This window comes from Thamnophis elegans, chromosome 5, assembly GCF_009769535.1.
Source record: "Thamnophis elegans isolate rThaEle1 chromosome 5, rThaEle1.pri, whole genome shotgun sequence".
Taxonomy (NCBI): Eukaryota; Metazoa; Chordata; class Lepidosauria; order Squamata; family Colubridae; genus Thamnophis; species Thamnophis elegans.
In genome coordinates this window covers 78123138-78136326 of record NC_045545.1, presented here as the reverse complement: position 1 = coordinate 78136326, position 13189 = coordinate 78123138, and the positions used below count along the sequence as shown (strand labels likewise).

General features: G+C 39.0%; 1 protein-coding gene across 1 annotated transcript in view; it reads right to left on the bottom strand.

The window, feature by feature from the left end:
* The window catches only part of SLC9A8 (solute carrier family 9 member A8), a 59121-nt gene that overhangs the window by 9589 nt on the left and 36343 nt on the right, over window positions 1-13189 (bottom strand). The window contains exons 11-14 of the mRNA XM_032217698.1: window positions 9671-9787; window positions 6246-6328; window positions 3215-3326; window positions 1804-2024 (exon numbers count right to left, since the gene is read on the bottom strand). Coding sequence (XP_032073589.1) covers window positions 1804-2024; window positions 3215-3326; window positions 6246-6328; window positions 9671-9787 — 533 coding nt within the window. The remainder of the gene's footprint in view (window positions 1-1803; window positions 2025-3214; window positions 3327-6245; window positions 6329-9670; window positions 9788-13189) is intronic.

Here is a 13189-nt window from a genome sequence, read left to right as displayed (position 1 = left end):
AATGACTACAGATAGTCCTCAATTTATAACTGTTCATTTCTCAATGGTTTGGAGTTATAGCAGCCTTGGAAAAAAGGACTTACAAGTCATCCTTGAAGTTACAATTATCATGCAACCTCCACAATCACCTGATCACAATTCAGATACTCGGTGACCACTTGTATTTTCAATGGCTGCAGAGTTTTGCAGTCACTGGATCACAATTTGCAATATTCCCAGCTCACTTCCAATAAACGAAGTCAATCGTGGAAATCAATTCGTTTAATGACTGCTTGATTCACTTAAATACCACATGATTTGTTTAACAACCACAGTAAAATGGTTGCAAAATTGGATCTGGTCTCACAAAAACTTGCTTAATGACTGCATTATTTAGCAACCAAAATCCCAATCCTAATTGCAGTCATAAATCAAGGACTGCCTGTTGCATTAGTTATGCATTAGGAATTCAACTATGCTAATAAACCAAAGCTCAAAGATCTTGAGTTAATTTTAACCATGATTTACCTAGGTTCAAACATCATGAATAATGCTGATACATATAACATTTCTAGTATAATATGCATCTTTGAAGTACAGGTATAGAATCAATTTATGAGTAGCAAGCGGCATCAAACATATATTTGTATTTAGTTTAAATGCATTTTCAATACAAAGTCATTTTCCCAGAATGCTCTGAAAATTTTGAGCACTCGGTAAAAAGCAGGACAGTGTTTCAGGTAAGGCTGATTGTTTCACAGAGCTTCTGCTATGCCAAGATAGGGGCTTTAAATAAATATACCCCCCCCTTCCCAACTTTTTAATATAGATATGCATTATTTTTTTCTTATTTGTGATCTGCTTGGCAGTAATTTACATCTGCAGCTTATCAGTGAAGTACACCCTATCATCCTTTTGGAAGATGTGTGACTCACCATCTGTATGTTATCGTCATCCACTTAGATCAGTCCAAATGGCAGCATTGTGTCTGAATTTCAATGGGAAGGTTATTTTACTTAAAGGTAGCGGACTGATCATTACACTGCACTACGTTCACAACCCGCCTGCTGAAACGGTGCTATGTATCAGAATAAAGAGAAGCTTCCTGTGCAACAATATTCCGAAGACTCTCGCAGTTCTGTCTCCTTTGCCTCTCCTCTGTCTCAATCTACAGAAAGCAGACTTAACCGAATTGGAGTGCTTTGGATGTACTATGGCTGCAATCAGAATCCTCAGCCAATAAGAAGAGTTCTGGTAGCTACAGGTACTCCTCAACGTATGACCATAATGGAGCCTGCCTGTTACAGTTTAAGTTGTGGCAGTTGTAAAATGGGTCTGTGACTGACCCGATTTTACAATCTTGTTTTTGAAATGGTCGTTAAATGAACGCAGCAGTCCTAAAGCAGCTAACACTGTTAAGCAAACCTATGGTTCACTATTGGCACAGTTTTACTTAAAACTAGATGTGCCAGTTTTTGGCAAAATTGTTGTAAAACATTCTCAGGTGACCATGGGATGCTGCACACAGACATAAAGGAGGCTAGGTTGCCAAGTACCCAAAATGTGATCATAGAAGGGGCCTGACCATTGGAACCTCAGAACCAGGTCATAGGTAGCCCCAAGTTAAGTTCATCTTAACTTCAAATAGTCACTAAGTTGATAGATTGTAAATCAAGGATTATCTACATAGAACCTAACAAATTTAGAGGAATTCCAAATCAGGGAAAGCAAATATACAGGCATGAAAGAAAGGCAAAGAGGTTCATGGAAGACTCATATATTAAAGCATCTATCTCGTTTAAACACAGAACATGGGACACTCACCATTTTCTCTGTTTTGCTGAGATTGATATCCTTCTTGTTCTTCCGCCGGGCTTTAGAGTCTTCAATGTCAATCAGCCTGATTAAAGGCATTGTTCCTCCACCCAGCAATAAGATTGTGAACAACACAATGATGATTGTGGTAGTGCCAATCAACTGCCGCTTCTCAATTGGTTCCAGGCCCAAGTGGAGGCTCAAGGCATAAGGAATTGCCCCACGTAAGCCTAGTTAATGGGGAGGAACACAGGGAACATATATAAACATTCCTCAGTCTCTATAGAAATCATATTCTTCAAAGCTATCAAAATGATGGTTTCTTTGTTTGCTATTTCAAGATTAAGGGACAAGCATCCTTGTTTAGGGTAGCCTAGAAGGAATTGCTTGCAGTGAAGTATTTATTGGCACAAAGCTATATCACTTCTACCTTCAAAACCATTCATTCCTCCACTGTGTCTCATCACCACTGAAATCTGCCTTATACTGCTTTAGATTTTTGTTTCTTCTATACCCAAGATCAATCTTCTCCAGAGATGGGAAGTCTTTTTGCCCTAATGGGTCTATGTGGCATTCAGCAATGGACTGGAAATAAACTTATATGCAAATATATTGACACATAAATGCAGAGCTATCTACCTCCCAGGCAGCCCTTTCTCCATTTAAACTGAATTTCCAACTGCCTGCCAAGATAAAGTGTTTGTGCGCTGGGCAAAACCTGGGAGGGAAATGTATCCTTTCACATGCTATCAATGGCTAAGGAGGTATAGGAGAAGAACGATGGTGGGCTTGAAAAAAGAGATGTGTGGCTTTAAAGGTATCATGTGGCTCATGAGTGATCATATGTCCATGTATGACTTGGGACAAAAGTTCCATCTCAGACCAGCAGAAGTCACTCTCATTAGACTTTTCCCTCCTTGAAATTCCATATTCTTGAACTCGAAATTCTGAATTCCCAGCTATTTTTGCAAATTTGCTAGGACAATATAGAAATTATTTTTACAATACTTCTTCTTCTTGTGCCATATCCATCATTGGATGCTGACAATCATGTTGGCAATCCTATTTTTGTCAACAGCCACATGAAAAAGTGCTGCTGAGTTTTACAATACATCTAGATAAGATCATGTGGGGGAAAGCTGAATTACTTCCTATTTTATGCAAAACAGCCAATGCAGAATTAGAAATGTGCAATGAAAGATTTATCTCTATCCCAAACATTTTTTTCTCCTGAACAATTGGAGACAATTCCTTTGTGTAGTGGGAAACATCAATCAATCAATCCGTCAAAAATAGAGAAAATGAAAGTTTCTTATGCAGAAACTCAGCATATAGTTTTAACATGATCTTATGAAGACCCAGTTAACAATTACGATGCTATATAGAACAATGCCCAAGAATGAAAATGACAAAAACTTACCACTAAACCACATGATGAACATCATTTTCGGAGTGATCTTGTGATCACGGAAGAAATTGAGCAAATAAGAGAGGGGGAAAATATTGACTGCTCTACCAAAAAGGACAAGCACCTGTCAAAAAAGAAGCAAAATTGAGCTTTTAATAAGAGAAGTAACAATAGGAAAATGGGGACTGGGATTCATAACCTCTTTATGAGTCACCCCTATATTAGCATCTAGGACAGTGATGGCTAATCTTTTTGCTATCGCGTGCCAAAAGTGGGGGGAGCGCTGGGGGTGGGGGTCATGTGCGGGTGTGCTCACACCCATAATTTTATGTGCCCTCCCCCTGCCCACGTGACCTCACTCAACCTCCCCCAAGCGTTTGGCATGTGATTGCATGGCGGACCCGTTTCTTGCCCTCCCCAGGCTCCAGAGGCTTTCTAGGAGCCTGGGGAAGGTGAAAACAGCCTCCTCCGCTCCCTCTGGAAGGTCTTCCAGAAATCAGAAATGGCCCATTTTCCAACTGGGCCTGGTAGGTCCGTTTTTCGTCCTCCAAAGGCTTGAGGGGAACCTCCTGAAGTGTCCGAAGGGTGAAAAATAGCCCAACATGCAAACTGGAAGTTTAGGAATGGACTTCTGGGTTGTCCGTTGGGATGTTTTTCTCCCTCCAGAGGCATCAGGAGGCTTCCCTGAAGCCTCCGGAGGGCGAAAAACAGCCCAATGCGCAAACCGGAAGTCTGCTCCTGAACCTCCGGTTTGTGCATTGGGCCGTTTTTCACCCTGCGAAAAACGGCTGAAAATCATGGCTGAAATCAGCTGGCCAGTGCGCGCATGCACAGAGGAACTGACAAGGCAACACCTCGCGTGCCCTCAGAAATTGGTCCACGTGCCATAGGATCTAGAGCTAATATAGAAACAGTATGCTACTTTAGGTAGCCCTTAGTCAGATTCAACAGGAGTGGGTTGACCTTAGTAACATACTCATTTTTCTTTTCTCAGTTATGTTGCATCCCTTATATATCTATGCTTATCTTTTATTTTATTCTTATTTGGGGAGGGGCAAATCCTGAATTTGCTATCCCAAAGGTGCCTTTTCAAGAGGCAATTGGACTTTCTGGTTTTTCTTTGGAGATGTTTTGCTTCTCATCCAAGAAGCTTCTTCGACTCTGAAGAAGCAGAAAACTCAGAAAATACAGTTGCCTCTTGAAAAAGCACCTTTGGGACAACCATGACCTGGATGACTGATATCTTCCATAGACCTCAATGTGCTACTTTATAATGGCTCCTGACGATGAGAGAAAGCTTAAAGCATGGTTAAGGAATTATTAAGCTAAGGCTCTAGTCCACTGTAAATTCACTTGACAACAAATTAAAACAGAAGGTCTTAGCCCTCAAACAAACTTGCATGAGAGCATACTATGTAAGAGAGGGAAGAAAAGGAGCAAATTCATATCAGGTTGTATTCAGTTCAAAGAGCTGAATTTCTTTAATTCTGGGTGTTTTATACAGACAGCCGTCGACTTATGACAACAATGGAGCTCAACATTTCTACTGCTAAGGAAGACAGTTAAGTTAGTTTTGCCCCATTTTATGACCTTTCTTGCCACAGTTGTTCAGTGAATCACTGCAGTTGTTAGGAGTAACAGGATTGTTAAGTGAATCTGGCTTCCCCATTGCCTTTGCTTGTCAAAAGGTCACATGATCACATGACCCCAGGACACTGCAACCGTCATAAATATGAGTCAGTTGCTAAAAGTCTGAATTTTGATCACATGACCACGGGGATGCTGCAACGATTGTAAGTGAGAAAAATGGTCACAAGTCATTTTTTTTCAGTGCCCTTGTACCCTCTTTCCCTGAAAATAAGACCTCCCTGGATAATAAGCCCAATTGGGCTTTTGAGCACATGCGCTGAAATAAGCCCTCCCCTGAAAATAAGCCCTTCCCCAAAATATTGCAACACAGCAGCAGCCATGAGGTGACCATGCTCACCTTAAAAATAATAAGCCCTCCCCGAATATAAGGCCAAGTGCTTATTTGGGGGGTCAAAAGAAATTAAGACCCTGTCTTATTTTCGGGAAAACATGGTAACTTCAAAAGGTCACTAAACAAAACATTGTAAGTTGAGAGCCTATATCATCTTTTATTTTGCTGTGAGTTGCTCAGCATTATGCCTTTGAGATTGATGACTATATAAATTGAAATAGATAAACAGAATGTGTAAGGTACATAAATGCACATCACTTTTACTCATTACTTATGAGTTTACAGGTAATTCCTAACTCGGAAGTCCTGGAAGTAAAATGCTAGACCAAATTAATATTAGCCTGATTCTATGAGGTAGTGTTTGTACACATCTAGCAATTAGCCTCTTCTACTGAGGCATTTCTTTCTGGCCTTGGCTGCCTCAGAATGAATAATAAATAAAGTGGAAATACAAAGATGCCTTGTAACTGACCGGAGTTTGCTGAATACTAACATGTCAGGAGAAGAGCTATGCTAGTCTACACTAATCAAAAGTTTAAAAAGAATTTAACGCTTAAAATTATCAAATGTTGTTATAAGGTTACATGCAGTTCAATGTCACAGAGTTATACGGCTAACCCCTCCTCTTAAGTTTTAAGATTGCTATGTAAATCAATGAACATCCTGGATAACAGTGACTATTAGTGTACAAGCCGTTTAACCTCAAAATCGATCACTGTTCACCAAGAAGACAGTGTCCAATGACAAAATAATGTCCTATGCACCCATTGGCTCTTGCAGAAGAACCTAAATTGACTTTTAAGAGTCATTTTCATAGCTCCTTTAGAAAGCTATTGTCTCCAGTGAAGGAAGAGGTGGTTTAGTTTGTGTTATCGTACTATACATACACACTGCATTGTTTTTAAAATTGTAATCCAGCTAGAGTCCAATAAGCAGGCAGCGTGCAAATTGTTGCAATAAATAATAAATAAATTGGAGTTCTCTGGGACACAGTATATACACCTTCTTGCCAGAATTGGGGTCAGGTGAAACAAATAAACTCTACTATAATTTGATACCTACTATGCACCAGATGACAAAGGACATTTCAAACTTGTGAGGAAAGCTAAAAATTGACAAGCCCAGAAATGCAAAAACACATGTTTCTGAAAGAGAAAAATAAGAAATGAGTATTCACAAAATACCACACTGATCATTCAAGTCCCTATCTTTAATTTTTTTAAAATTCAGTAAAATGTTTGAAGCAGATACAGTCTCTTACATTCCTAAATTCCGTAACGAAGAAAGAGAAATGCTCAAAATGCCGATATACATAACCTGTTTCTTTCAAAAGGAAAAGGACGGACTAGGATAGGAGTGTCAAACTAAAGGTCTGGGGATTGAATCTGGCCCACAGCGTGCTTAGATCTGGCCCACAGGGCCACCCTGGAAACAGCGAAGGACTGGCCCGCAGTGCTTCTGCCAGTGAAAATGTTGCTCAGGAGGGCCGCACACGCCCCCACCCTAAGCTCCATTTTCATTGGCAGAAGGTTGCAGAAGGCTGTCGCAGCCAAAAATGGAGCTCAGGAGCCCATTTCCTCTGGCACAGCGCTCAGGCCACCACAGGCTACACCCACCCTGGCTATGCCCCCCATCCCCCACCCTGAGATCAAACACAACCCTGATGCGGTCCTCAATGAAATAGAGTTTGACAGGGAGATTCTTCTCTCAATGAGTTATTGCTTTCAGAAGGTCTGGGCCTAGTCCAACAGAAACCTAGCTTCTTCAGCAGGGTTCTATTAAAACCTAGCATTTGCTGCATAAAGTTTAGCAATGGAGCACAGATTTTACAAAGATAAAAGACTAAAAAAACACACACACATATGTAACTGGCTAACAGTGATGATTGGAGTCTACAACAAAATATTGCAGTATGATTTGTCTTGCCAGCAAAGTATACATTTTTTCAGGATCTCCTGTTTCCTGCAGCTATTTTCTCTTTTCCTCTCTTAACAGATGTTCAACCTTCAGTGCTCCTGCATTTTAAACATCAGAAAGCAATATTCAGATCCAATATTAATTTGGCTTTAATAGCTCAGTGAAAGACAAGCAGCATCTTCAATGATGGGACAAACCACAAGTCTGTTTCCCACATGTTCTGGTCATGTGTCTCCTGGTAGTACCTAGCTGGCTATTGTGAAACACAGCTAAAGAAGGATCAGTGAAAATGTGATCTAGTCTAGCAATACAGGTTTTGTGCTTGCGTTATCTTTTTTTGTGTGGCACTGCCTCAGATTCCTGCATCCATGAAATTGTAAGATTTTTTTTTCACCTCTGGTTCTATCATTATTACTGTGTTTAGCTTAATATTTTCTAAATAATAAATGCATTTTTAAACAAATGCCAGCTAAGAAAGGACAGAGTACAGAGAACCACATGAATATATTGCCTGTAATTTTCCCCCTTTTCAAATAGCTTCCTCCTACTGTATCCATAATCCTTTAATGGAAATGAAGGCATGTTGCCTCTCTATCATCTAAAAGTACCCTGGAGGCGAGAAAAAAAGTCAAAGAAATCCATTTTGTTATTAATCTTGTGGCAAGACTTAGCCAGAGCTTGGAGGAGAAAGGAGGACAAGATTTACAGCACATTTTATCCCCCTTGTCAGTAAAGGTGACTTTTCTGCTTGGCAGACTCTATATTAGTAGGTCTGTTCTGAGAACTGAGGTGAAGAAATGCTCCTGCCATTAAAGAAACAGCTCTGCTTCCTCTTACCCATAATTCACATTCTGAATATCTTTGAAATCACACAAAAAAAGATCAATCAATGATTACAAATTGTAATGTTTAAGGCTGCAATGGTATGCATGCTTAGTTGGAAGTCCTATTGGATCAAATGGGACCTATCAAATGTCTGAATGGTTATACAAAAGTCGTAATGTAAAATCTCCTTCTGAACCAAAGCAAGGAAAGCAAAGTGCTGCCATCTGCTGAGATATATGCTGCAACCTTCAAAACTATTTTTTAAAATACATTTATCTGGCCAGGAGCATCTGAGACAGGGGTGTCAAACGCACTGCATCGCGTTGTCGTCCTGTGACATATCACAACTTCTCTCCCTTCACTAAACCGGGGATGGGTGTGGCCAGCACATGATACATCCTGTCTGCGGGCTGCAAGTTTGACACCCCTGAGACATTAGACCAGATGAGGGAGGAGGAACTCAAGAATGAGTTAGTCCTCACAGGAAAAAGACACCAGGAACTGATAGGCATCTTCCAGACAGACACTCCCCAATCTTGCAGGTATTGCTGACACACTTCCCGAATTATTTCGTTATTGTCCTGGATGAGTGCAGGTTTATTATACTTCAGCCACACCTGCAGAATTGCAAGTTTCCCTCAAACATGGACAAGAGAAAAATATTTTGATTTGATCCATAAACTGATGTTAACCTACTGCCATTCCTGTGCCTTAACACTGCAATAAAAAGAAAACATACTATATTATAAGCAACTTATTGGCACATACATTATTTGATGACGATGAGAATGGGCCACCTTTTCCTCTAAAATATAGGTAATAATATGAATCCAATCAACATGGTCAATAACAATTTACTGATTACAATAAAATTAGACTTTCGCTTATAACCCCAGTAGGGACTGGAATTTCCATTGCTAAGCAAGGCAGTTGTTAAGTGAGTTGTGTTTGATTTTACAACCTTTTTTGCTACCGTTGTTAAGTGAATCACTGCAGTTGTTAAAAGAATCATGGATTGTTAAGCAAACCCAGTTTCTCCCATTGACAATGGTTGCAAGAACCAGCTGAGAAAGTCACAAATGGCAATCAATGACCTGTATAGTCATTATACATGCATGCCATTTGCCAAGGATTTATTTTCCCAAACACCTGAAAGCACGACACCAAACAATGGATGGAAACTAATCAAGGAGAGAAGCAACCTGGAATTAAGGAGAAACTTCCTAAAAGTGAGGACAATTAACCAGTGGAACGTCTTGCCTTCAGAAGTTGTTGGTGCTTCATAACTGGAGGTCTTTAAGAAGAGACAGCCATTTGTCTGAAATAGTTTAGGGTCTCCTGCTTGAGCAGGGGGTGGGGTGGCTGGACTAGAAGACTTCCAAGGTCCCTTCCAGCTCTATTATGATTGAAGTGCCTGAATTTCAATTACATGATTGTGGAGATGCTGCAATGGTGCAAAGACCAGTTGTAAGTCCACTTTTTTAAGTTCTGTTGCAACTCTGAATGGTCACTAACAGGATGGTAATTAAGGAACACCTGTAGCAATAACTCTCAACTCCATTGACCATAGTTCCTGGTCAACTGCCAGGATAAAAATGTGTAATCATAATTGAAACATATTTGTTGTTTAAATTAAAGTATTTCACTTATGTAGTAGATTGCCATTGCACAACTGGCATGATAATCAGAAGCATTTGGAAAAGTCTGCTTTGATAGTAAGAATCCAAGCAATAGAGAGCACCTACCACACATGAATGCAACAGTTCTCAGAGTCTGCTGCATTAGGATCTGTGTTACCGGAGAAAGATTATGATGGGTGTAGTGAGACATTACAATGCCGGAAAACAAGATAGCCATGATACCTGGAAGAAAAAAATCACTATTAGATATACCTATATATAAAATCAGGTTTTTCCTTAAACTGTACTAACTGCAATCCAAAAAATAATCAGAACTGTTCTGCAGCACAAGAATGGGAAAGGTAGTGATTCAGTTTGGAAGCTCAGGTCTAGCATTGCACAATTCAACAACATGAGTTGGGCCAGCTGCCCGGAGTAGCTCAACCCTTTGGCTCAACTGCTGAAGGAACAAAAGCATCTAAATATGCATATGCAATATTTTCACAATATACTTCAAAATTAGGGGACAGCTTAGTACCTTGGAAGGACATGGACTGCTTACACAGGAGCTTTCTATTTGCACTGGGATTAAGTGCTTTCACTTAAGTCTGATTAATATTGCTACTCTACGTGAAATATCAAATCCATATTTTTCTACTGTAAATAAAGACCCAACCCTAGAAATTACAAAATAATTACCCTCCCAATTACATAATTCCAGTTATCAGAAAAGCAATGTAGTATATATAAAGGAGAATAGCCAAACTAAGACTTAACCATAGATTATAGATATTGGTTTCATCATAAACAATATTCTCACTCTTTCAATATGGGGAATGTGGTAACGTTTGCAGGAAAATAATGCTAGGATTGAAAAGGCTTCTTTGCGACCAACTTTCTTCTCAAATCTATTTAATTTCAGCTCCAAAAGAAGACTATATTCTCCTCTTCCAAGTTATACCCACACTCCCATATGATTGAGGGCTACAACTACTTACTATTATTCTAACACACTGAATAATTGGATCTTTCTGATACAGTAGAGCTTAATAGTTCAGGAAATCTTTAAAAGTTTCAATATTTCTGCATCAATATGCAGGAGATCTGGTGATGCACTGGTTAGACTGCAGTATTGTAGGCTAATTCTGCCCACAATCTGGAGTTCAATTCTCATAGGTTCAAGGTTGACTCAGCTCTCTATCTTTCTGAGGTTGCCAAATGAGGACCCAGATTGTTGGGGGCAATAGGTTGACATGGTAAACTGCTCAGAGAGTGCAGTAGAGCACTATGAGGTGGTATATAAGTCTCAGTGCTATTGCTATAAAAATATAACCTGAAAACTGATCTGTTCTCCACACAAGTCCTAAAACTAGATAGAGAACTCAATTAAAGAAATAATTCAAAAACATTATACTTGATTTATTGAGGGAAATGATCTAAAGCTACTACTTTACTTCACATGTATTTCCTATACATTCTGTTCAGGGCTAGAAGAAAATATTCAAGCTACTCCAAAGCTATAGAGACTGAATGGAGATTTCATGGAACCAGTATCATATGGATCATACTACCAGATACCAACTGGATGTCATTTGACACTGCTGTTTGTTTATTCCCAGAGTACAAAAACAAGTTTCATGCATAGAAAATAAAGAAGTTGTATTTGATATTATACCAATAAAGAGAGATGGCAAAGCCTCTGCAAAATGAGAATACAACCAGTGATCTGATAACAGCTGACAGATTCAGTGAACCTCAAACTCATCATAATCCTTTTAGTTGCTGCATTACATAATTCATTTTATCCCATTTAAATCTAATATTCCATTGAATGATTATGATCCTATTAGTGAAAGTGCTCCAGAATTTTAATTACTGGTTCCATTACAATACCCAAGATGTTATTTGGAATGAAACGGCTATAAAAAAAACCAAAACAAAACAAAAACAAAAACAAGCATTGGCTCCCCAGAGGTTACTTCAGAACTAGAGAACAGCTGTAAAATCCACTGAGTTGCATACACAAAGTTGCAAGTGCTATCATAATTGGACAAAAGTGGTTATAGCTATCAAAACAGATGCTTTGTGGTAAAATCAGCAGTCATACAAATATGTTTAGACTTTACAGTTGTCATTAAGAGCCCATGGTGTTTCTTAACCAATGATACAGCAGCAACTAGAAAAGCAAGGGACAAACAGCTACTTGCAGGACCACATATGTTTCACTCTGTGAGATGTTTGAGATTAATGAGAGGCATGGTGCATTTAGGGAGAGGCATATTTGGGACCAAGTTCTCCTTGCACCTGCAGATACATAAGAATGCTTCAAACCGTAAACACAAACAGTTAATTGTAAAATCTTGCTCTCTATAAAGTATCATCATAAATCTTTTTTAACCAAGGCCAAATCACAACATCACTAAACCTTTGTAGAAACCTGTGTCTATTATCACAGACTCTAAAATAATGTACAGTGTATGTTACTAAAATAACAACACTAGCATTCTGTGCAAAAGAGGTTGTTTCTAATTGTGAGAAAACTTTGGTCCTTCAAAACTGTCTTCTTCTTCCTTTTCTCCTCTTCCAGTCCAAGCAATTTGATACACTTTCCAGATCGCTTTTCTTCATTTCTAGTTCAAAATGTTTGATATACTGCTATAGTAGTGTATCCAATTAAAGCAACTACCTATTTTTCTACCTGCGTACATTTCTGAAGTAAACATTCCAACTACAAAAATACAAAAATCCTAACCAAATACAGTGCAGTGCAAAAGATTTATGTACCCGGATTCTCACTAACTTCCAGGCTTTTCTTTCTTTAATCTATGACTGAACAGTATCTTTAAATCCAAGCTTAGTACAATTTTAGTTTAGTTTAGTTTCCAGGCTTTTATGCTGCTTCAATTGCAACTGGCTCTGAACAGCTTTCATGCCTGAATTCAATAGTAAGATTAAAAACAACTTTTCTCTGCAGGAAGGACAAATTCAACACATTAGATGCCAGGGCTACCTAAAAAAGACAAATCTTAACTGTTTTATGGAAAACGCGAAGGTCAGTGTCAATTTAATCTCTAGGGGAACACTATTCTAGAGAAGACCAATGACTCAGGTGATCACAAGAAAATATCCTGTGTGGGAGGCCTGGAAAGAGGCTTCTTTGACAGCTCTTAAATAAACAAACCCAACATTGTCTTGGATTGGGTGTAGTTTTCTGACCGGTATACTACCTGGATTCAGGCTTCAAACTAAACCATAAACTATTACTTAAAAAAGCTGCTTCAACTAGTTCTGCATTATCCCAAAGAAAAGTATGAATGAAGTCTCACCAGGATTATGTCTTTGGCCCAATTAACATCTTTGTAGGATACAGAAGAACTGCTTCTCAAACGTTTAGATCAGTGTTTTTCAACCTTTTTTGTGCAAAGGCACACTTTTTTCATGAAAAAAATCACGAGGCACACCACCATTAGAAAATGTTAAAAAAATTTAACTCTGTGCCTATAATGACTATATATAAAGTAATTCTCCCACGGCACACCTTACACTATGTCATGGCACACTAGTGTGCCACGGCACAGTGGTTGAAAAACACTGGTTTAGATGATACCAAGCTAGGATAATTGGTTAATATCTTACAAATCAAAA